The sequence below is a fragment of the Lycorma delicatula genome, chromosome 5 (genome assembly GCF_047948215.1).
Source record: "Lycorma delicatula isolate Av1 chromosome 5, ASM4794821v1, whole genome shotgun sequence".
In the NCBI taxonomy this organism is placed as follows: domain Eukaryota; kingdom Metazoa; phylum Arthropoda; class Insecta; order Hemiptera; family Fulgoridae; genus Lycorma; species Lycorma delicatula.
Window position 1 is genome coordinate 96,371,207 of NC_134459.1, and position 26,696 is coordinate 96,397,902.

General features: G+C 33.5%; 1 protein-coding gene across 1 annotated transcript in view; it reads right to left on the reverse strand.

The window, feature by feature from the left end:
* Positions 1–26,696, reverse strand: part of LOC142325238 (ecdysteroid-regulated 16 kDa protein-like) — a 64,954-nt gene that overhangs the window by 10,993 nt on the left and 27,265 nt on the right. Inside the window, exons 2-3 of the mRNA XM_075366722.1 lie at positions 12,910–13,017; positions 7,793–7,989 (exon numbers count right to left, since the gene is read on the reverse strand). Coding sequence (XP_075222837.1) covers positions 7,793–7,989; positions 12,910–13,017 — 305 coding nt within the window. The remainder of the gene's footprint in view (positions 1–7,792; positions 7,990–12,909; positions 13,018–26,696) is intronic.

The following is a 26,696-nucleotide window of genomic DNA, read 5'->3' on the forward strand; positions in this document are numbered from 1 at the left end:
GGTGGTTCTTTCTGAAAAGTTCTGAAGGACTGTTCTTGTATTATAAAAAGCGCGGCCAAGTAATCACTTGCTATATCTTCTGGGAGAATCCTCTACTGCCAATGTTCCTGGCCCAACCTGTTGTCTAGAATAGCTAAATCTAACACAGAGGAGTGCCCTCTTGCTACATATGTGGGCGTGGCATCATTAACACAATGACACCCCACGGTGTCCATCAGATCAACTAAGAGTTCCATTCGCCTGTTCGTGTAACTGCTGCCAGTGGCTATCGCCTTGCTGTTAAAGACCCCCAGCATAATTGTCCGTTTGTCAGTACTGGTAATGACTTGTAGAGAATCTAAGAACCTTTCAAATTCTCTAATTTAACAGTTGGAAGATAGATATGACCCGATCACTACTGCGCTGACTGTTTCAATTGCTATGTGACCTAGACCTCTTCTCTTAATTTGCCATGATATCCTGCCACTTATATCCATAATCACCACCTTTCCTTCGGTATCACTACTCCAGCCGGTCCTAGCCGCGACATGTATATTGGATTCCGTGACTAGCAGTATATCTGCTTCCTTCTCTCTTGCTAGCTCCCCCACTAAATCGTGGGAGAGCAAACTTCTATTAACATTCGACAACATGAGCTTAAACATTACCGGTTAGCCCGCACGTCTAGCCTCCGGTGCGGTGGTCATTCTTTCCACAATTAAGGATCCTTACATGTAATTCCTCGTTTCTTCCTCGGCGAAGTGAAATGACGTCGCTTGCCTCGTCATTTTTTACTGCAGCCTTCACTGTATGCAGTAGGTCTGTGTAAGACTTCCCCGTCGCTTTTACTATGACAGTCCTGCTTTCTTTAGCATGCGGAGTGGCCTTTTTGATCGAAACTTGCCCTGGTCTAACCTGTCTTGGTACTTCTGTATGTTGAATCAACACCTGGACTGGTCTATTCGGTCCTGCAGGATGTATGACAGAGCCTTCTTAACGGCAATTCCTATTGTGCTCGCTGGTAATGTGAATATAACTTCCGGTGACTGCTGTAGCACTCTTCTTATTGCCCTGAGAATAACGATCATTGAAGACTTCTCTGGTACTGTTGTGTCATAGTATATCCTATATTTGCTTCTCCTTAATTCTGTAGTTTCATCTCCAATTATCGTCGTCTTGTTCTTTAGTATGTCACCTGGTTTATACTCTGGACGACGTGTTGTAACTTCTTCGACACCAGATTTCTTAGGTATACCGTGTAAGGTACACGTATTACAGAATTCTCCGGCAGTTCCTTCAATATGCAGAGCTTCTCTCTATACGTCGTGGGTCATCTTCTTGGGATTAACTCGACCAGTTCCTCGTCAGTGAGTATTCCTGATAGCGCCTCTGTCATGCTTTTCATTCACAGTGGGGTCTGTTTGTGTTGCCTGGGTAATCACGTTAATGGCGCCGACATCTCAGTCAACGTTTTTAGGCCTTCATATATCTTCTTCAACTCTTTCTCGTGCTCAGGAATGTACTTCGACAGCCCTAAGCTCAGGTGTTGTTTGAGTAACATCAAAATGATACCGAGTTGGTATGTTAATTCACCCAGGCCGTCCAGGGAGGGGTTCTCCTCCTCCTCTGAGGATCCCTGCCGTAAGCGTTTCTCCCTTTTAGACTCTGGTCTCCTCATGGCGGAACTCGCTGCCGTCCCAGAACTCTAAGACTTCTTTTCCTCCAACGGGGGTGACCCACGTCGACGCATTATATTTTTCCTGGGTTCTGCGTCTCCACCCAAGTTGGCAGAGTACTCGAGTACACTCGATGGGGTTTGGGGGGGGGTTCAAAAAGGGAGGACGGGTTTTTTGAGGGGGAGGTAAAATATAACTGTCGAAAAATGGAATAAAAAATTAGGGGTGTCGGGCAGAGGTCAGGAAAAATGCATCACTTCGGTAAAATATTGGGAGGGATCAGTGGACGGATAGATCCCGCGGTGGGGTGGGGGGGGGGGTTGATGTAGGATTGAAGGGAAAGGAGAAACGGATGAAAAATTCGTTCCCCGTTATAATTCTCCTGAGGAAAATTTCACTCTAGAGAAACTCAACTACGAAAAATGTTACAAGTCCTTGTTTACGTTACTTAAAGTGACGTCACAGACCAGTACTGGCCTGTGAATTTAACTTAGAACAATTCTCTATAATATAGTATTTATATGTATAACCTCAAATAATTAAAAAAAAATTATATACACCAGCTATCTCAGGATATTGTAAATGTATTCTTTGATGTAACCAGTAACACTGGTAATCATCCGCTCCCGTAAATTCTTCACTATCTCAACATTAGTTATGTTTAAATTTTCACTAGCACTCGAAATGAACAATCTTCGAAAAAACCTTTATAACTTTTGTAATCCACAACCGAAAATCTTGAAACTTGGTGTCCGTGTCCATTAACCATTCAATCATAGTATCCAGCGTCCGTATCTGTAAAATTCTACCAAAAAACTGATCAAAAAGAGTAATAACGCAGAGCAACAAACGACACGTGTCTCCACAGTCTCCACGACTCTCCAACTCGAATTCAGACCTTTTTTTTTCTTCCGCTTCTCCCCCCGCCGGATATCCATTTAAGTATACACAGTCGGGGAGAGTGTCCATATACTCAAAGGAGGCGTCCCCCACCCACCGGCAGCACGTCCGGCACGGCAGGTTAGCCTCCCCGGTCTCGGATCTTTTATTTTCCATTTGCCATACCTCTAATCTCCCACCTCATGGCCAAGGTCCGGCAACGCCGTCCCTCAGCCCCTCGGCAGGGAACCGGGTCTCGGTCTTTATCTTTTGCCATGCCTCAAACCGGCGGCACCAACCCCACTAAGCACCAAGGCACCCGCAGGGCCGAACCGCCAGCCGGGACTCGGTCTTAACTTTACCCCACAGTTCCCAGGAGTTCCCTCCCTTCTCAGGAACCCGCACACCTCAGCATGCGGGCCCTCCACGGAGGGATTGTCCTCCCTTCCCTACTTTAACTACGACCCCCGTCTTCTGTCTTCGTTTTCTTTAATACAGAGAATTTCCCCCGCGAACTTTACACCATCCAATTAATTAAATTGTCAGGGGTCAGTCTATTAATTAAAATTTCCCTTCTATTACCAGCCCATCTGGGACATGCGAAGATGGTGTGTTCTACATTGTCGATCTCCTGACAATAAACGCATAGTGGGGTGGCCCTCTTCCCAAATCTGAATAAATATTGACCAAAACAACCATGGCCTGTCAATAGTTTTTTTTTTTTTTTTGTTTAACCTCCGAGTCCACAGTTAAGCATTACTTCAGACAGAGGATGAGTAATAGTTGCGTGCTATAGAAGTTCACGTCACCCAGTCTCTTACCAACCCATGTATTTATGTTGGGGATTAGCCTTTTCGTCCAATCCCCAACTCTTGAGTGCGCCCACGCACTCTGCCACTCTTGCTGTATTAGCTCTATTAGCTCTGTCTCACCTCTGGGAAGTCCCGTGGCTCTTAATGTCCTCTCTCTAATTTGCAAATCTATAAGGGAAACTTCTGTTATTATACACAACGCATCATACGACACTGTTCTGTAGCCTGCAGCCACCTTAAGCAGAGCGAGTCTATGAACACTTTTTAGTTTAGTTTTATTTCTCTGTGTATTTATTGCATTTCCCCATACCGGGGCCGCATATAATAACGCCGATGTGGTGGCCGCCGTTATCAGCCTCCTGATTTCCATCTTAGTTGTGCCATGATTTTGAAAAAGCCCCTTCAAGGCCTTAATGGTGGGGGTAACCCTGTTGCAAATCATATCGACATGCTTACTAAATTTTAAGCTTTTGTCTAGCAGAACACCAAGGTATTTTGCTTCGTTGACTTCGATGACTCTTTCTCCTCTGAGTTTATATTTATGTTTCTGATGGGTCTTCTACCAGCAAGAACCATACAACAAGATTTCCTAAGGGAAATCTGCAACTGATTTCTTTCCAACCACTCGTCAATTAGACATAGCGCTCGATTGGCTCTGTCCTCTACGATATCTACATTTCTATCTCCCATTAGAACCGTTATGTCGTCCGCATAGCCGACCACTGATACCCCTTCCGGGTAATTTAATCTAAAAATCCCGTCATAGAAGACGTTCCACAGGGTAGGTCCAAGCATGGATCCCTGAGGAACGCCTCCAAACACCTGATATATAGCTTTACCTTCAAGCGTTTTAACTTCGATAAACCTAAGATGGAGGTAATGATTAATCTGATTAATCACTTATGTGCATATTTTGTAGGGCCTCTATTATAGCTATCCATGGTACTGTGCCGAAAGCGTTTTTGATATCGAGCATAATCATGAGGGGAATTTTCCTGACTCTCCAGGATCCACTTCTAGTTGTTAAAGCCCAGTTTTTAACTCTTTCAATTGCACTTACAGTAGAGCATCCTCTCCTAAACCCGTACTGTTCTGGGTGTAAGCATTGCCTCTCCTCAATTTCTTTCCTAAGCCTGGTTTCAATAAGTCTTTCTACGACCTTCCCCATATTGTTAATTAGCGTAATTGGTCTACAACCTCCTGTTTCATTGGCTGGTCCTGCCTTGGGGAGAAAGACCGTCCTGGCTGCCTTCCAGCAGTCAGGAAAACACCTGTTTTGTAGGCCAAAGCTGGCAATGTCCACCATTTCCAGGGTATTTTTTTTGCAAGACCTTTAATGATGGCAGCTGTTATGCCATCAGGCCCTGGGCTTTTTTTATTCTTCAATTTGCCGATAGCCTCCATTACCTCTTGCTGAGTAAACCTGCCGCCTTCGCAACCAATCACTGATCTGTTAGGATTTTCCACTCTGGGGAATAATGTTCTTACTAGTTGTGCCGACGTTTCATTACTCAACGTCGGCACATGCCTGCTCAGACGTTTAGTCATGATTTTAAATGCCTTGCCCCAGGGGTCAGCATTAAGTTCATGGCACAGTTCCAGCCATTTACTTCTTTTCGCTTGCTTTATAAGAAAGTTCAATTTCTTTCTGGCTTGTCTGTAGTAATTCAGACCTGGCGATGTTAAGTGTCACGTGTCTGCTTGTGTCAGACATAAATGGCAAAGAGTATGGAAAGGGTTAACAATGAAACTTAATGTCTTGAAGGACTCTCCTTGCAAGTGGACCAATCCCTCTACGATCAAAAGAAGAGAACAAGTTGTTATAACAAGGCTGCGAATAGGCCATACAAACCTAACATCGAGTAATATGTTAATTAGCAGCAATCAACCAACCGTTTTGTGAGGAGTGTCAGGAACAATTGACGGTCAAACACTTACTGGAAGATTGCATTGTACACAGAGATCTACGTCGTCAATTTAAAATAGAAGGAGGAAAGAAGAAAATTTTTTAGAAACGAAGAATGTACTGTTAGAGACCTGCTGTCTAACATATGCGTTAGACAGCATATGTTGACATTTTTCATATGTTGACAATTTTCATTCCGATGAAAATCTCTTTCCCCCGGGCGAAACTTTAAGTTCAGGAAAAAAGAAAAAGTCGCTTGGGGTCAGATCTGGTGATTGTGGTGAGTGGTCAACCAATTCAAAGTGCAATTTGCGAATTTTAGTCATGGCGACCGTCGAAGTGTGAGCAATCGCATTGTCCTAATAGAAAAGCACATTCTTTTTGTTCAAATGTGGTCGTTTTTTTTGCAAGTTCTGACTTCAGCTTGTCAAGTAATGATGCGTAATACTGTCTCGTTATTGTTTTACCTTTTTGAAGATAATCGATTAACAAAATTCCGTTACTATCCCAAACAGTTACCATTACCTTCCCGATGTAACCGTCTTCGCCTTTTTCGGAGAGCAGGTTCACCCTTTGCAGTCTACATTTTTGACTGTTGTTTCATCTCAGGAGTGTAGTGGTGGATCCATTTCATCTAGTTATGAATCGACGCAAAAATCTGACTTGAGTGAGCAAACGCGGCAGCCATCGGGGAGATAGCTTATACATATTCAATTGTTCAGTTAATATATGACAAACATGTTCTTTCGATATGCTCTTAGCCTCTGCTATCTTTCTAACCTTAATTCGCCGATCATCCAGTACCATCTGGTGAACTTTTTCGATGATATCGGTGGTGGTTGCAGATTTTGGGCATCCCGAACATCATCAACCAGGCTGGTATGACCATGTTTAAATTCAGCTGCCCATCTTTTTGCAGTGGAAAATGATGGGACAGAGTTCCCATAAACAGAATCCAACTCATTTATGTAGGCATTGCAAGTATTTAATCATGGCACGATATTCAATTTTTTCCATTTTCACAGAAATACTCACAATGATTCAAATGATTATCAAACTGCAACTGAGCATCCAAAATGACTGAAATTTTAGTGAGTACCTTTCAACACATGCGTGAATACATTCCGTAATTTTTGTTGACGAGTGCTACCATCTTCGTGTTGCGGCTCAAAACTTTTCAGACAACCCTTGTGTAGTGATAAAGAGTGTATGACTTGTATATCAACAAGATCTACTTGTAGCATTGAGTGGCAAAATCTATTTGCTGTGTATGAGGAAATCAAAGATTTGGTACTTTAGAACATAAAACTATGATATATAAATGTTATAGCAAATTTAAACTAGGAATATATTAGGAAAAGTCAAGAGGCTTGAAAAAGGTTGACCAAGTAAAGTCTAAATTCTCTCTGAAGATGAAAAATTTGACATTATTTGTTTCAGTGTGAAGTGAACAAAGCAAATAGGTATTAACTTTGTTGACTGGAATGAGAAGCCACTTTCTATGAAAGAGTATTAATTTAGACCACTCTTATAAGTGATATATCTAGAGTTCTGCAAAATTAATTATATATAAGTAAATATGTGCTGTCAAAATGAGGAGTTAATTTTAAGTAATTTTTTTTTTTCAAATGTGTATGTTGCAATCTATTCAACTAGTGAACAATAAGTAACTGCCACAGTCCAATGAGATGAGTTTGATATGTAAATGAGGTGTAGTCTTGTATAGACTCAGGCTGACCATTCCTGAGACATATGATTAATTGAACCCCATCTACCAAAGTACACCACTACTAGTATTAAAATCCACATAAAAGTAACTTTTACTAGGAGTTGAACCTCAGCACCTTCATAATGAGTTAACCACAAAACCTGTCTGGTGGGCTATTCAAATAAATATTTTTTAAGAACGTAAATTTTAAAGATGGTAAGTTTGAATTGTATATTTGTTAATTTACATATAATCTAATTGTATAATGTAAAAGTTGTATAGCATAAGTAGCTTACTTGTATTTCTATAATAAATAATATATATACTAAATAAATAATATACTACTAAGTAAACAATATACTAAGTTATTTTGAATTCAATAGATATGGTTAAATAAAAAAAAAATTAAGTTCAATGCTTCCAATTAGTAAAAAGGTATCAGATAAGTAAATAAAAATTGTAGTCCAGCATTAATTTATAAGGCATACTATCCAGCCACTGTGGGTAGGAAATAGAATCAGCCTCCCCATGCATGGTAAGGAAAAGGAGTGGGTTTACCCATTGAAAGGATGATATATTCATTGTTATAGTTTACCATCATGTCTAGGACTCACACGCTACGATCTTTTACTAATGATTTTAACAGTCAACAGTTGATATGAAAACAGTTGTTTTCATATTTGCATTTAACCTTACTTTTCACAATGCAGTTTTGAGGATTCACAATTCTTGTTAACTATGTAAAATTACCATTGATGATTAGAATTAGAAGTATCTCTAAGTAATTTATATTTTTCTTTATTCTAAAATTATAAAAAAAAAAAATACATACCGTAGGATAAAATTCATAAACTTTAAAAGAATTTTTATAAATGTAAGAAGAACCAGCTTTCAAAGGACACTCTTCTTTAGTACCATCAGGCTGATAAATCTTTGTACATGCATTTGTACCATCTACACCAATGAATGGTGCTGTTATACTTCCTAATCGTGCAAATATATTATTTGTTACAACACTCACGTTAGTTTCTGAAATTAATGACCACAGAAAATAATTTAGCTTTGAAAATTGAATAGAAAATGATAATTATTATTGATCATTATGTGCACCACTGAACATGATTCATGCACACACAAGATATATATATATATATATATATATATGAGTATATATATACTACTTTTACTGCTACTAACATGGAATAGATAGTTACTATTTTTATATTAATTGTTTGAAAATATCATATTTAAATACCTACAAAATTAAAAAAAGATTTAGATAAAGATTCTAAATTTATATACTTGTTTATTAACTATTCTTTATGAGCTGACAAAGTTTAGGTTCAGTGATTTTTAAATCATTTATTAAAATTTTTTGCATTGTAACTAATATTTCAGAGAACTGTTTGAATCTATATAACAAAATTAATTTGATTGAGAATCTTTAAAAATATACTAAAATGCTGAAAGCTCTGAGTAAAGCTGAAAAATAAATAAAAATTACATATAAAAAGGTGATTAATTTGTTACTTAAGTTTTTAATAGAATATACTGATTTGTTTGCTAAATGACTCTTCTCATACTTGATAACTTTTAATTTTATGTAGTCTTAGCTATTTGCAGTTTAATGAGAAAAATCCTTCATGATAAGTCCCAGCTAAATATCCCCCATTTTTTCATTCTGAGCATCTTCCTCAGTTTATTACTTCTACCTACTTAGATATCTTTAAGTATTCCAAAACTTTTTCTATCTCTCTTTTTTGCCTTTATGTTTTCATCAAGATCTTCAACTTGTATGTGATTCTAACAAGATTTTAATTTTTTCTTATGAGCCTTTTTCACCCTTCTGACCACTTTTTTGTTCCTTATTTTGAACAAGAAAGAAGATGAATTTCATTTCACAGTCTCCAGAATTTTTCACAACATATCAAGGTTTTTAAATACCTGTCTGGCTTCTTTATGATTGTCTATGTTTCAAATCCATACGACATGTTTCAGATGAAACAGTTGGGTGACATATTGACATTATTTGGTTGGAATGTTTGTTTCAAACTGTAAATAACCCTTTCAACTTTTGGAGAATTCCCTTCACATAGATATTCTTCTTCTTTGTTCTCTTAGTTTCTTGTAGCTTGGATTGCAACAATTAAACTTCAAAATAACAGTGATATTATACCTATTCTGACTTTTCCTCCATCAGCAAAAGAGAAAGAAAGAAGTTATTGGAACAGATAAAATCACACTTTTCCTATATAGGTGTAGGAAGCTCAACAAATATCACTTCAAGCATTTTCCAGCATTTCATACTTTAATAGTTAATTGCAATACTGTATTGGATGGGAGGATATTCAGTTGAAACTTGTCACAAGAGAAGCTGAGGATTTTTCTTGTTTTGTAGAGCAACCTTAACCAAGGTGAAGAAGACATCCAGGAAGTTCATATGTAATGTGTCACAAAATTTGTCAGTAGAACTTGTTTAGGTAAAGTGAAGAGTTGTTCGATTGATATCCTGGTTGAATAAGATCACTTTTTTGCTAGCATTATTCACAAAAAAATGGTAACAGCTTATTCTTTTTTAGTGAGAAATAATGCTCACCATTTATTTACAGAAGCATTTTTTTTGTAAATGTACACTTTATTTACCAAAGTGGAGTAGGTTCTGTTTTAACTTGACCTAAGGGAAATTTGGTTACTTGTGGGTTTATGATGTAGTTATGGACAAATGTGTTTTCTGGTTTTATGAGCATCTGCAATAACGTTGAATTAAAGGTGGATGGGTATTAAGTGGAATGACAACCAACATATTTGTAATTATTTTTTACATGATTTTCATTTCAAAATGGCGATACTAAACAGAAATTAATGCAGCCCTGGCATATATAATTTAAAAGATAAAGAATTAATAAGAGACTGATTAAATTTCGAAGGCTATCTCTCTTCTAGAGAATTAATTTTTTAGCATTTAATTAAAATTAATTTTTAAATTAATCTTAAGTTATACTAAAAGGCGAATTAATTACCTTTTTTTGTGAAAAGTAAAAAACAAAACTGAAACTAGAAATGATACATGGATACCATTTAGTGGAAATTTAATTCTTAAGACTGAACTTGAGCTTAAAATTTTAATAAATCAGTCATATTTTTTTAGTCAGGAGGTGAATTAGAGAAGTGTTGAAGGAAGCATTTTAATCACCAAGCTACCAAAGCTGACAGCTGAATACGTAACCTTCCTTCCAGTCTCTTCATGACATCGGCTACTGCGCGAGCTTTCTTGGGAAAATTGAGGATAGCTCATTGCTTGCATTAAAACTGACTAGTGTTGTTTCTAGCTTCAGCCATTGTGCTGTGATCTAGATAGCACTAGCATGTTGTTGCTGCCAATCCTATTAGTGCTTCCTTTGCAAGCTCAAAGAATGAGAGAATACTGGACAAAAGAAAAACTGCAAAGAAGGTGAAGATTGGAACATGGTCTTTCAGAGGCCAAAAGTGAAAAGAAAAACCCAAGGATTTAAAAATTTGCATTAGTGATAAAAGTTATAGTAAATATTCCTAACTAAAAGTTTTTGTCTCACCATGAACTATTTTTTTGGAAATTAGTCCAAGGTAAATTCATATGAAGGGATTATTATTAATTGTTTAAAATATAAAAATTTTTAATTTAATAAATAAAAATCTTTGCCGGCTTCCATGGTGCAAGTGGTAGCATCTTGGCTTTTCATCCGGAGGTCCTGGATTGGAATCCCGGTTAGGAATGGCATTTTTTACACACATTACAAATCATTCAGCTCATCCTCTGAAGCAATACCTCTAATGGGTGATCCCAGAGGTTAAACAAAAAAAAAAACATCTTTTAAAATGATTTTTAAAAAATGGCTTATTATATAAGCAGTAAAAATACTTAAATGAAAACCTTATTACAAATTAAAAATTAATAAAAATCATATATATTACAGTATTTGTAAGCAAAATATTGGCTAATACAATTAATTTTTAAATAGCTTTCTTAATCGTTATTTCACTTTATCTATTTTACAATCAGTAATAAATATTTTTTTAAATCAAATTCTTTGAATATTCAGCTGATTACAGATTGTTCAGTGTTAACTTTCAGAACATGATAGTCTGGAGTTACTTTTCACTTAAAGCTCATATTATGACTTCTAAAAATAAAGCTCATTTGCCCCAATGCATTACTTGTTTGTTAAGTAACGTGTAAAAGGTTATTGTAAAGAGTTTAAGCAATTCTTTAGTATCTAACTATAACTTGCTTATAAGTTATTAGTCAAAATTATAGAAAAACTTATTCCATTGATTGATTACTTATATAATACAGTATTTGCAAATTATGTTAATACCAAAATTCTAAAAATTGTGAAAGCTTCTTTGCTGTTATCTGAATCACACATTACACACAAGTATCATTTATGTCTAGCACTGGACTGGTTTAGTTTTTGCTTTTGTTTATTTATTTTTTCTATTTTAAGAATTGAATTCTTTTTTTGAATTGAATCATTAAACACTAAAAACGGCCAACATGTATATTTTATTTTGCTTGCCTTTAAGCAGTCGTTTATTAAATCCTCATTAACTTCTTCATTTGTATTTTTAATTCATATCTTGGAATTTCAAGACTCTCTTCAAGTATTGTAGAATTATCAATTATCTGACCCAGTATTATTTACAGTTTCACTCAAGATTAAAAAAGTTGTATTATTATCAGCATTATTTTATTTTTCATATTGAGTAGATTCTTTTTAGGAGTAGTCAAAAATAGCCAAATAAAAATAGTTAAAGTAGTCAAAAATAGTATAGTTTGAACTACACTAATCTGTAAATTTTTTTTTTTTTTTTTTTTTTTTTTTTTTGTAAAATGAACATTTCATATGAAGAGTTGATTTTTTTTTTATATGTGTGTGGTTTTTCTAGGTATGTTAATGTTTTTGTATTTGGAATCTGTTTCTTGAAGTTTATAGAGAATATAAAATTTGTAAATAGATCTAATATTTGTCAGTTAGTAGTGGAAATACATTATAAATTAAAAAAAAAACAGAAATTTAAATAAATAAAAAAAACAGAAATTCTATATATTAATGAATCTCATCTTTGTATATGTCAACATTATGTATTAAACAAACATAAAAATGTGCAAAATTGATTTACTAAAGAGATGAGTCAGTTTAATCTATCTTTTATGATCTTATTCTAGACACTTGTCTAACAAAAAAAAAAATCAGCCAGAAATCATGTCAACTAAAATCACAATTCACCTATTGTTAGGGTGCAATTACTTCTTATTGGCATTATAATATAAATAATAACATAATTACTAACAACAATAGGTGCAACAACAATAGATGTTGATGAAAGTTGTACCTGAAAATATTTTGACAGGAATAAAAATTCCTTTATTTACTATATTTATAATTTTTTCATTTTTCTTAAAGAAAATATCCATGTTAAAATATATTTACATAGATAAAATTTTATTTTCTATTGAACTAATTAAATTATAATTAATTTATATTACTTTACAATTTAGTATTGAGTTTTTGTCCTTTTATATTCGCTTTTCGCATTTCTTCTTGTATCAGGTTGGATTTGACAAATTTTGTGGCCAGATCTTTTTCACATACCAATGTATTGCTTGGATGGTAGAGGGTATAATTATATTTTTTGACAATATTATTTTTAAATAAGTTTGTCTTTAAAATGTAAACACAATATAACATACTTAAGGCATCTTTTTAATGAGTTTACTCACCAGTTGTCTCTGAGTGTTATAGCTTGTACAGTAATGATTTAAATAATAATAAAAATAATATTTGTAGAATTAGTACAACAAACCTAGGTTTAATAACCTAAAGTTTTATAAAGTGGTAAGAAAAGAAAATTATAAAATACAGTGATCAGATATAGAAATTGTTTTGGCTTAATAATAATATTTCTTACTTGGAGTGAAAGTTATTTCGATTGAAGCTGTAGTTTTTTTTTTCAGTTTACAAGGTGGCTTATCACAGTCACTAATATTAACATCAGCTGGAAGACTGTTAGCATCCTCTGAAATTTAAACAGAATAAATGTATAGTAGTATCTTTGAAAATGATAATTGACATAATACAATACCTTATTTTTATAAATTAAGCAAATTTATTTTGCTGATTCATCAAACCGTTTAATTCTCATTAGTTCAATGATGTTTTCAGCATAAATTGATAACTGTATTACAATCAACCACTAGATTTTAAGTTATTATTTTTTTTTAGTGTTTTATTTGCATATTTGGAACACATTATTATTATTGTTTTGAGAAATATATTTTCAAATTAAATTTTTGTACTAACTATATATTTCATTGGTTTAGTCCAGAAAATTCAACCTCAAATCTTGGTGGATCTATGGGTAAGATAGATGATTTTATTACAATAATAAAACTTTTATCTATTAAAAAATTGAAATTAGGTAGTGGTTGGAGGGGTTATGTAATTATAGTATTGGCTGTATCAGTCTGAAAGAAGTAAGCAATAAAAAGTGATGACATTTTTTAAACAGTTATCTTTTCAGAGGAAAGACTAATAATTGATATTTTATTAAAGAAAATAAGGTAAACATTGAAAAATTATTATGGGTAAAAAGTATTGTAAACAATAATAAAATCTACCCAGGACAGTGTAAAAATTTAGAGTTATAAATATCACTGAATCTATTCTGTAAAAATATATATATTTAGTAAAATTTTATTTCTATTAAAATGTCTTGTAGCTGTTCTCTGAGTTGAAGTTAACTTTTTTTTGATTATAACTTAATAAAAATTAGTAGACTGATTGCATTGATACAACTCTGTGCTAATATATTACATAATAAATCATATATTTTACTGGATGAATCAAGATTTTAGTAAAGCAGGTGTAAGATTTGTCATTTTATAAAAAGTAAATACTGCTGCATGCATCAAGAAGTACATATGCATTTTATGTTCCTAGTTTAAAAATATATTCTCTTGTTTGATACTGGTTTATACCAACTGTCTTGCATAAATTATTATTCTTTATTCTCAAAATGTTATGTCCTTTGTTTAAGTTTTACTAATGAACAAATTATTTTTTTTATTCCTAAGTAGTGAATGAGAATTGTAGTGTACTGGATATTCAAAATGACAATAGTCCTCAGCAGTGTAATTCAAAATGTTGTGTGGCATAATTTGTTATCTAATATGATTGAGTATTGCAGTAAAAACATTTCTGTGTTCACTTTGGGACATGGGAGGATGGTTTACTAATTGGTTATCCTGAATTCTTAGAATTCACATCATTATAAGGAGTTCACACCATATCATTGGAGTTACAGCATCAATCTTATCCAAATGCTCTTGCCTTGTAATCTTGTAATACATTTTGGTAAGTATTGTTCCATGTTTCTAGTGCTTATTACGAAGCAGATACTACTACAACTTTATTATGCCACTGAATATAACCTCTAATTTATTGTACAAAGGCTTACTTAATATTTTAGAACAATTATGGTATATGTCCATTTTATAAAAACTATCAGTGTATTGTAATTTCCTCAGAGTAACAGTTTAGTCAGTACAGGAACCAAAACTCAGAATTATCTGAACAATGTGGTTTTTGAAAATAGTTGGTCCTTCATATTAAAAATATTAGTTATAACTGGTAAAAATGTATTTTGCTCGTATCTTAGCATTACCTGACAAACACCACTAAGAGGTGTCCTACTTCGTTCCTCATTTAAAAAAAAAATTGTTTAATTTTAGGTTTTTTAGTAAAATAACCAGAGGCAGGTGCAGCCAGTCATGTCTCACATTGAGTAAAAGTGGTAGTGGTTGTGTTGGGGGATGCTATTAAGCATGTCCTCGATAAGGCAAAAGATCGGGCAGCGGGCACCGGGCGTCAATGGAGGATACTATTACTAGATGTCAGGAGGATGTCCTCCTAGATGTCAGGATTGCCTTTAGAAGCATTCCATGGCCAGTGATCATGGCTTCGTTGCATGCATGCAGAGTCAGTGGATATATATTGAGTATTGTCAATTGATAACTGCATGAGAGGAAGGTGATGACTGAGGATGGAGAGATCTCCTTTGGTATGTGTTTGGTGGGGTTCTGCAGGGGTCAGTCTTGGGCCTACTCTTATGTAACCTTGCCTTTGATGGGCTGCTGCATCTTGAATTTGATGGAGACGTTGAATTGGTTGCCTATGCCGATGACCTGGCCCTCCTGGTCGCCGGGATACTGAAGCAGAGGTTGAGGATACGGTGAATACCGCTGTGCAATGAGTCAGTGAGTGGCTACATCTGAGAATTTGGCCTCCCATAAGTACAAGGCCGTTGCACTCGCTGGGAGGAGGCAAATACAAGAGATGAGAGTAACTAACTGATGTGTTAACCTTAACATCATATGTTAAGGTTAACACATCGGAGATGTTAAGGTTAACACATCGGGGTGTGCTGAATACCTTGGAGTGTGGATCAAGAAGAATCGGTTCTTCAACACACATCTGATGAGAACATCCAAGCGTGCCGAGAGTATTGTGCCAAGTTAGATCAACTTAGAAGCCATAAAGGACTGCGGGCATCCAAGAGGCGACTTATCCTGCAGGTGGCTTTATACATAATTTTCTATGCGGCCCCTCCCTGGAAGGATGCATTTACCAGTAAAAGGAATGTTGATAGGCTGTCATCTATGTAGTAGCAAATTGCCATTACAATTATTGCAGCATTTAGGACTGTTTCCTGTAATGCTGCTGAAGTGGTTTCGGGCATCCCTCCTGTTCTGCTGAGGTCTCAAATGCTGTACAGAGTGTATAATGGAATGCCTAGAGTTGAGGCTAGACAAATCCTTTCGAGAGATTGGTAGGAAGTCTGGAATGCTTTTCCTACAGGAGAATGGACAAGATGCATTATACATAGCATTGATCTGTGGGCTCAGCGTGGCTTTGGGGAGGAGGGATTCTACCTCTCCCAGCTGCTAACTGGGCATGGGGAGTTTGAGGGGTACCTGTGTTGGTTTGGTAAATGTGCTACCTCTGTTTGTAGATACGGTGAATCACAGGACACACCGGAGCACACCATATACCACTATTGTAGGTGGTACAGTGTTTGACAGGAGCCTGATTTGACCTGTTTTACTCCAGAGAGGACTACGGGTTATATGCTTTCCAGTAGGTAGGCCTGGGGAAATGCGGAGAAGCTTGCTTCTAGAATATTGAAGACAAAATCCTGTGACGGTTGGGACCTCGATCATGTGTAACCGTGCGTGTGTTTAGTTAGGGAGGGCAGCCTCAATCTGGAAAGGACGGTTTGCCGAGGTGGGTTGTTCTTGATGAGGGATCGGGGACCCCTTGTGGTAGTTTCTGAATTATGATAACTGGAAGCTGGATAGCCTCATATAAGATCACTGCTAAAAAAACTACACAGGAAGTGGGGTACTCTAATGGGTTGCTTACTAATATAATATAAAATAAACTAACTAACTAACTATAAAATAAACCTGACTGGCAGCCCGACTTGCCATACTGGACATATTGCCGGTAGGTGGACATATTGCCGGCTATTAGAGTAGAAAAGACACCCTCTACGCTGCTCTATGCTTAATTGCGGGTCTGGTGTAGGGGAAAAACTTCAGAATACATGTCAACATTTTTCATGTCCTAATGTTTTAAAAAAACTATACAAGAAGCTCCATTTGTACCTTGTTTTGTACCTCTGGTATTAGTTTAGTTTTTCTCACATATGATTTGTGCAGTTTTGATGAAAATTACATGAGAAGTTTATATTAATAATGATTGAAATAACTCACCTTTTAACAAATAAAATATTTATGGGGAATATTCCCTGCTTAATAAGTTTTTAAATTTAAATTTAATTATACATGATGCATATAAACAAAACAAAACTGGAGAGGTAAAGCATATAAAAACTGCAGTAACATAAGGAGAACTATTTAAGATGTTTGAATGGTATTCTGCATTACCAAAAAATAAAATTCTAACTGAATGCACCACTTGCACATAAGTATATGATAAGAATGATTGTGTTAAATTGAAAGTGCTGCTACTCAAGTACTCTCATGCGTAGATAATATTTTATTACTCCTTTCATCAGGGAAGATGCTTTGTTAGGTTAAATTTAATTACTTAATTTATTTAATTACTTCTAAATAGATAACAGATGATGTATAATAATTTGGTGTAATTATAGTCCATGCAAATATTTTTAGTTTGACATTGAGATTCTGTATAATATTCCTTGGCAATAATGTTTTAACTTTTTTTCAGTTATAATTTTGAATTTATAATTACTATATCATTTAGAAAATTTCATTTTAATGATTATAGGAATTATACATTTTATTGTCAAGTTATTAAACTAATTACACAATTTTATTTTACCTTGACTCTATGTATTTAAATGACTCCTATTTTTTTCTAACTTGCTTCTTACTCTAATGTATTTAGCTTCCTTATTATAACGCACTTTTTATTACAATATCATGCTGTTTTTTGTACTGCAAAAAGGACTATGTTACCTATTTTCTAAAATTCAATTTGTAATTTCAGGTTATAATCACCATAATTTTTTTGTGTGATGAGGGTGCAAGATGTGTGAAAGACAGCAATTTTATATAAATATTAAATTATACTGATATAGTTTCTAAACTCATTAAGTAGTGACGTCAAATTAATATTTGAAAAATATATATATATTTTTTTTTTTTCAAAATTCAAATAATTCATTAACATATTGACCACTGTGTTAATAAAATTTAATATTATATGAAAAATAAACCACCAATACATAGTAATTAGATAAGTTAAACATTACTGCATATTACGTTAATGTAACTAAAATAAACTATAATATAGAATTTTGTTAATTTTATAATATTTTTAATATCTTTATATAATGTGCAATTAATAAAATCAATTCAATCATGACTGATGATGCGAGGGATTCCACGAAAGTACTATCATGATAAAATTAAGGTAAGATATATGTCTAATCTCTTAGTATATTCTATACTACGTGGTTTATAACTCAATTTAAAATCAATTTAACAGTACAGAATAATATGAATCTAAAAAAGATTAATTTCAATAAAATCACGGAGTTCGTTAGAACTTTGTCGCTAAGAGGCGACGAAGGTGAATGAACTACGTTTACAGTTCCAAACATGACCTAACCTATCAGTAAAATGAAAATGGGAAAAAATAAAATAAGCGTGAAAACAATATATTTCAGTTCAATTAGATTTGTAATAAAGAATAATTTCAAAAAATACCACGAATTTTGTAAGACAACGTTTTTTTCTATTTGATGAACCGTGGGATTGAAATATGTCATTTTATTAATTTTTTAAAGTACCTTTACGAATCGCGCTTAGTACCATCAAGTACTAGGTAGCATACAAAAACTTGATATGTAAAAGAAAATATACTACAGCTTGTTTTAATAGTAAGTAAATGCTCTAATGTAAATGAAAATACTGAAGATGAAACATTTTTTTTAATTCCCATCACTTCTTTAAAATAAAATAAAAGTATCAGTTTACAAGAGATTTTACTAGTTTTATTAAAAAAGGAAAAGTAAAACAGAAATAAATTCGATTAGTAAAATCGAATTTAACGATAAAAATCGAGGGTTACACTTACAAAGTAATAAGTGCAATATTATATCACGGATCTTCGAATCGTAAAGGTCATTATACTAGTTTTATTAAAAAAGGAAAAATATGGTATGAATATGACTATAAAAAAAAAAATTCGCTGTGAAATTCAATTTCTTTGTTCCAGAAAAGCAATAAATTTTAATAATAAATCCATAAGATAACAATCAGTAATTCATAAAAAAATAAAAGAATAATCTAACAAATCGCAGTGATATCCAAAAAAAATACAATGAGATGGTAAACCGTACGGTAAGAGTCTCGCAGATAGCATTTCTTCCGCTCAAAAAAAGCAAATTTTCTGGAATACAAATAAAACAGTTTTTAACAAAACGATACTGATATAAAAAAAGGTAAGACACCTCATTTCTATTATCAAATTCTGTTACTAATTTATAATCTCCTTTAAAAAAAATGCTTGTTAAATATATGTAACAGATAATAATACAATAATAGATAATAAACAATGTTTAAGCATTCCATATAATAAGAAAAAGAAAGAAAAAATTGTTACAAAACTCTTATCGACCCGATTTCATTTATTAAACAACAGATAATCATAAGAATTGTATTATTTCTGTAAATGTGATATGTATTATTCGTTGTTTAATAAATGAAATCGGGCCGGTAAGAGTTTTGTAACAAATTTTTTTTTCTCTTATTATATGGAACCCTTAAATATTGTTTGTTATATCTATTATTGTATATCTATTGTCTATTTCATATATTTAACGTGTATTTTTTTTTTCAAGAAAATTCTAAATTAATAACAGATTTTGGTAATAGAACTGTAGTGTCTTACCTTTTTTGATATTAGTATTGTTTTGTTAAAAACAGTTTTATTTATATTACAGAAGTTTTTGTTTTTTGAGCAGAAGAAATGATATCTGCAAGAGTCTTACTGTATGGTTTACAGTTTCATTGTAATATTTTTGGATAATATATATATCAAAATAATTATTATTAAAATCTATATAATTTTAATATTATTTTAATATACATCAAAATAATAATTATAAAAAAACAAACACCATACACAGTAATAGACAAAAAATTTTAACTTTTGCGGAACCTTGCATCATCAGTTGGTACATGTCTTTAATAAAAGTGTCATTTTCAAAAACTATCTGTTGATTAATCATTTTATGTTTTTCTTTTAATTTATAAGTGTAATATTTTTCGAGTATACATTTTTTTATTGTCATTACAAATTTATAAATTATTTTTATAATTGGTGATACTATGTTTATGTTGTAGCAAATGGTCAGCCATGTTAGATTACCTCTTTTCTTGTTTTTGTAGGCGTTACAATGTTACAAGAATCTTTTTTAAATAAACTGTTAGTTTTACCAATATAAATTTTATTTCATTCATTACACTTAATTTTATATATTCCACTTAAGATGTCTCCATCATTTTTATTATTATTTCTGAAATATTTTACAATATACAATGCATGCACAATTTTTTCCTTCTACCTGTCCCGCCAATATTAAAGCGACTATTTCAGGATGCCTTAATATGTGGCTTATAAGCCTTTCTCTTCTTTTAACTCTATTTTTCCAAATGCTTCTTTCTTCATGGATTTGCTGCAACACCTCTTCATTTGTCACTTTATCCACCCATCTAATTTTTAACATTCTCCTATAGCACCACATTTCAAAAGCTTCCAATCTTTTCTTCTCAGATACTCCAATCGTCCAATTTTCACTTCCATATAAAGCTACGCTCCAACATGTACTTTCAAAAATCTTTTCCTGACGTTTAAATTAGTTTTTGATGTAAACAAATTATATTTCTGACTGAAGGCTCGTTTCACCTGTGCTATTCGGCATTTTATGTCGCTCCTGCTTCATCCATCTTTAGTAATTTTACTTCCCAAATGACAAAATTCTTCTACCTCCATAATCTTTCCTCTTCCTATTTTTACATTCAGTGGTCCATCTTTGTTATTTCTACTACATTTCATTACTTTTGTTTTGTTCTTGTTTATTTTCATGCAGTAGTTCTTGCGAAGGACTTCATCCAGTTCATAGTTTGTTCCAAATTCTTTTTTTTCTCTCAGCTAGAATTACTATATCATCAGCAAATCGTAGCATCTTTATCTTTTCATCTTGTACTGTTACTCCAAATCTAAATTGTTCTTTAACATCATTAACTGCTAGTTCTATGTAAAGATGAAAAAGTAATGGGGATAGGGAACATCCCTGTCAGACTCCTTTTCTTAATACGGCTTCTTTCTTATGTTCTTCAATTATTACTGTTGCTGTTTGGTTCCTGTAAATGTTAGCAATCGTTCTTCTATTTCTGTATTTGAACCATAATTTTTTTAAAATCTGAGTGCTAAAATTGCTTCCCTTGCCCCTATACTTTTCCAGAAACCAAATCGATCTTCTGACATTTCTTCCACTCTCTTCTCAATTCTTCTGTACAGAATTCCAGTTAAGATTTTTGATGCATAGCTAGTTAAGCTAATTGTTCTGTATTCTTTACATTTATCTGCTCCTGCTTTCTTTGGTATCATGACTATAACATTCTTTTTGAAGTCTGACGGAACTTCCCCTTTTTCATAAATATTACAATCCAGTTTGTATAATCTTTCTTTCGTTTTCCTGTTTAGCCTCCGGTAACTACCGTTTAGATAATTCTTCAGAGGATGAATGAGGATGATATGTATGAGTGTAAATGAAGTGTAGTCTTGTACATTCTCAGTTCCTGAGAATGACCATTCCTGAGATGTGTGGTTAATTGAAATCCAACCACCAAAGAACACCGGTATCCACGATCGTATTCAAATCCATGTAAAAATAACTGGCTTTACTAGGACTTGAACGCTGTAACTCTCGACTTTCAAATCAGCTGATTTGGGAAGACGCGTTAACCACTAGACCAACCCGGTGGGTTAGTTTGTATAATCTAGCAATCGCTTCACCTTCACTGTGCAGTAATTTTACAGTTATTCCGTCTATTCCAGGAGCCTTTCTGCCATTCAAATCTTTTAATGCTCTCTTAAATTCACACCTCAGTATTGTTTCTCCCCTTTCATCCTCTTCGACTTCCTCTTCTTCCTCTATAACACCATTTTCTAATTCATTTCCTCTGTACAACTCTTCAATATATTCCACCCACCTATTGACTTTGCCTTTCGTATTATAAATTGGTGTACCATCTTTGTTTAACACATTATTAGATTTTAATTTATGTACCCCAAAATTTTCCTTAACTTTTCTGTATGCTCCGTCTATTTTATCAATGTTCATTTCTCTTTCCACTTCTGAACACTTTTCTTTAATCCATTCTTCATTCGCTAGTTTGCACTTTCTGTTTATAGTATTTCTTAATTGTATATTGTTTGTTTTACTTTCTTCATCACTAGCATTCTTATATTTTCTACGTTCATCCATCAGCTGCAATATATCGTCTGAAATCCAAGGTTTTCTATCATTTCTCTTTGTTCCGCCTAAGTTCGCTTCTGCTGATTTAAGAATTTCCTTTTTAACATTCTCCTATTCTTCATCTACATTTTCTACTTTATCTTTTTTATTCAGACCTCTTGCGACGTCCTCCTCAAAAATCTTCGTTACCTCCTCTTCATCAAGCTTCTCTAAATTCCACCGATTCATTTGACACCTTTTCTTCAGATTTTTAAACCCCAATCTACATTTCATTATCACTAAATTATAGTCGCTATCAATATCTGCTTCAGGGTAAGTTTTGCAGTCGACGAGTTGATTTCTAAATCTTTGCTTAACCATGATATAATCTATCTGATACCTTGCAGTATCACCTGGCTTTTTCCATGTGTATATTCTTCTATTATGATTTTTAAACTGGGTGTTGACAATTACTATACTATACTTCGTGCATAACTCTATAAGTCGGTCCTCTCTTTCATTCCTTTTGCCCAGCCCGTATTCACCCACTATATTACCAATCTAATCTAATCTCCAAGTATTATTACATTTTCATCTCCTTTTATGTATTTAATTGCTTCGTCAATTTCTTCGTTTACACACTCTACCTCATCATCATCATGGACGCTTGTAAGCATATAGACGTTAACAATCGTTGTCGGTTTAGGTTTCGATTTTATCCTTATTACAATGATTCTATTGCTATGCATTTTGAAATACTCTACTCTCTTCCCTATCTTCTTGTTCATTACAAAACCTACTCCTCCTTGCACATTATTTGTAGCTGAGTTTATTATTCTAAAATCTCCTGACTAAAATTCATTTTTCTCTTCCCACTGAACCTTGCTAATTCCTACTTCATCTACATTTATCATATCCATTTCCCTTTTTAAATTTTTTAACCTACCAACCTTTTTAGACTTCTAACATTCCACGCTCCAACTCATAAGAATGTTATTTTTTAATCTTCTGTTGACTCCTTCTTTAGTAGTCCCCACCCGGAGATCCGAACGGAGGACTTGTTTACCTAAGGAATATTTTACCAAGGAAGACGCCTCCATCATTGCTATATGAAAATGCAGAGAGCTACATTTTCTTGGAAAAAAAGCAGCTGTAGTTTTCCATTGCTTTCAGCTGCGCAGTACTCAGAGGACTGAGTGATGTTGATATGGCTGTTTAAATCATCCTGACCTACGCCCTTAACAAATACTGAAAGAGCTACTGCCCTCTTTCAGGAATCATTCCTTAATCTGGTTCTCAACAGATATCTCTCCGATATGGTTGCACCATCGGTCCAGCTACTCTGTATCACTGAGCACTCAAGCTCCCTCACAAACGGCAAGGTCTCATGATTCATAGATGGAGGAATATTATTTAGGACTGTAAATTCAGTATGTACACTTCTGATTTAGAAAATTCCATATCAGAAACTATTTTTGTTTTCCTTTTCTTTCTTAATTAATATTATATTTATTTTTTCAATTGATGTGTAGACATAATTTACAAGTATTAATGTTTGGCTGTAATAATGTGGTTTATTCATAGTCAGATTTATGTTTATTTTAATACCATTCTTGATTAATTGCTTGTCTTATAATAATTCATGTTTTAGGAATGTAATTTAAATAAAGAATAACTGAGTATTTAAAAGGCAATAAATATTTTTTAAATATTAATTGAAAATTACAGAAATTTGTAATTATGCTAGTTCATTGTATTAAAGCATGCATATATTCATTGTTTAAAAAAGAAACATGAAATTATTCAGGTTTGCATAAATTAAGTGATAATAATAAATGGAAAACAAATTAAATTTTATGTTATATTCAAATCATTTTACAGTTTTTTTTTTTACAAAAAGTAACATTTCATTTACAGTATAATTTTAAAACTAAATACTACAGTATAAAATTAAATCATTAAACAGCTGGAAACTACATCTGAAATTATTAATATTTCACTGTTGCGACAGACAAACATGAAAATAATCTTTGTGTGTATATATAAAAGACTCAGTACAATCATGTAATGGAAATGCTGTATGCAAGAATCCATGTCATGAAAACATTTGAGCAGTTTCTGGCTTGTCTATGATGAGCTGTACATTTTTCATCAGTCATAACTTCACCACATTTCCTGACAAGTTCAAGCTTAGGGAAAAATTTGCATTAAAAGAAAAAGAATAATTGACATTTTATTTAATTAATTGGTATAGGGTAAAACATTAATCACTTAATGTGACAAGAGTTTTGTTTTCCCTTTGAGAATAACTTATGGTATCACAGATATAAATAGAAAATAATGATTGCAGTCATAATTATGGTTTAAATTTAATTTGTGATCAGCATAGACTTTTTTGAGTTTTGGACAACTTTTCATTCATCTGTGTATGAGAAATATATAATAATGTAAACTAATTAAAAAAATCACTATAAATATAACTAGTCAATTAATCAAAAGTTAACAATTGATTTAAATAGTGGTACATGCCATTAATTCAATATTATTCTAATAATTCTGGGAGAGTGATTGCATCTCCGCCTTTCATTCGGAGGTTCTGGGTTCGAGTCCTGCACAGGCATGGTATTTTTGAAATGTAACAAAATTCATTCTCATTCATCAGCAGGAATTTATAGAGCATCAGCCTATTATCATTGTAAAAGTAAATAAATAAATTATGGATCTATTAGCTACAACACAAACTGATAACATTATAAGAAAGCAATGTAAATATTTAAATGTAAATGTTTCTTAACATTACAATACCGGTATTGCGATGGATATAGTAAGAGATAGATAGGGTTGGAGCTTGCTTTCCTGTGCAGCATGCTGACAGTTTGAGTTCTGATTGGACCAGTTTTAATGCTACAAACTCCTTCATCACCATTCAGTTAATTAACAATTAGTTACAATCTCAGCTTGGAAACCCAGTCATAATGAACAAGAACAGATATTACACATACAAAGGAAGTACTGACTACTGTACACTGGCTACATTCAACAAAGCTTCAGTAGATATCTGGAGACTTGTGGAATATTACAAAAATCAATAAAATTATCTGTATATAAACAGGTGACATGTAAATGAATGGTTGTGGGTGATCTGAAAAATGATAATAGTTACTCCTCAAAAAACATAACCTTTTTCAGGTAAGAATATTCCATACTGTACTTACAAGGAAAAATGAGGAGGGAAGTTTTTGTATTTTCAGAAGGAATGTGAGACATGGATTCACCCAATAAGCATTTCAGCCTTTGGGCTAATTGTGCCACTAGAGGCTTTATTTCTCAGATACAATAAAGCCTCTAATCCAAAATAGGTCTTGAACAGATACAAAGGCTGAAATAGACTCCTCAGATCCTGACATGTTCATCATGTAAAATACTACAGGATGACACATACACTCATAAAACTGACGATGGTAAAGAGTAGATCTCCAACTTGCTTTGGAATGCTTTGAGCATTCTCACAGGAATGCTCAAAGCATTTTCAGGCAGAAGGGACCATCCTTTTCAAAGCTGCTTGGGAATTTCTACTCAGATAGGAATAGCACATTACTGGTCAATAATTTTATGTTGCCTAAACACAAAATTAGCACAATGAAATGACTTGAATTACCACATTTATGCAAATAATGGATTGTACAATCCAAGCAACCGTCACTGATTTAATGAGCCTTTTGTGGTTTCACCTTACATCAGTTTCTACTGTTACTGTTCTATGTTACTATCTTTAAAGATTACATCTTTTAAAGATGTAATCTTTAAAAGAGGCATATGGTCCTCAGATCCTGACATGTTCATCATGTAAAATACTACAGGATGACACATACACTCATAAAACTGACGAATGAAATGACTTGAATTACCACATTTATGCAAATAATGGATTGTACAATCCAAGCAACCGTCACTGATTTAATGAGCCTTTTGTGGTTTCACCTTACATCAGTTTCTACTGTTACTGTTCTATGTTACTATCTTTAAAGATTACATCTTTTAAAGATGTAATCTTTAAAAGAGGCATATGGTCGTCCCTGGCAGGATCAGCCAAGGAGCTAAGTTTAGCCTCCTGCTTTATGAATGGTGTTTGAATATTGGACAAGTCACCAACTTAAATATGTACCATAGCAAACATTGCACTTCCTCTATGTGTTAATGAGTGAAGTGCTACCTGTAACTTCCTTTGACTTAGGTAAATATACAGATGCATTTAGCATGTCAAATCCACCAAAATACAGGTAATATTTTTATCTAAAACTGAAACCTTTACTAAATTCAACAAAGGAATTAATTAGGTAATGAACTTATTACTTAGAGAAAGTAACTCTGATTAGAGATGCATGTGCTGTACCTCAGATACTTTACTTTCACTACATGCTTAAGAAAGAGCTGAGAGATAGTGTAAGGCAGTAATTTTAAACTGATTAATCCTTTTCTGCAGGAAAAGTTAGCATGGGAAAATTGAATTACACAGTTTTTCCTCTCTTTATGACAGCCACAAAGCAGGAATTTTGTATATCATATATTTAATTTATTAACTTTTCAGTGCTGAAATTGAGCATTTTTGCTATTTATAGGGTATTTAGAAAAATTACAAAGTCAGATCTTTTTGTAATTATTCCTAAGAGTTTGATCACAAG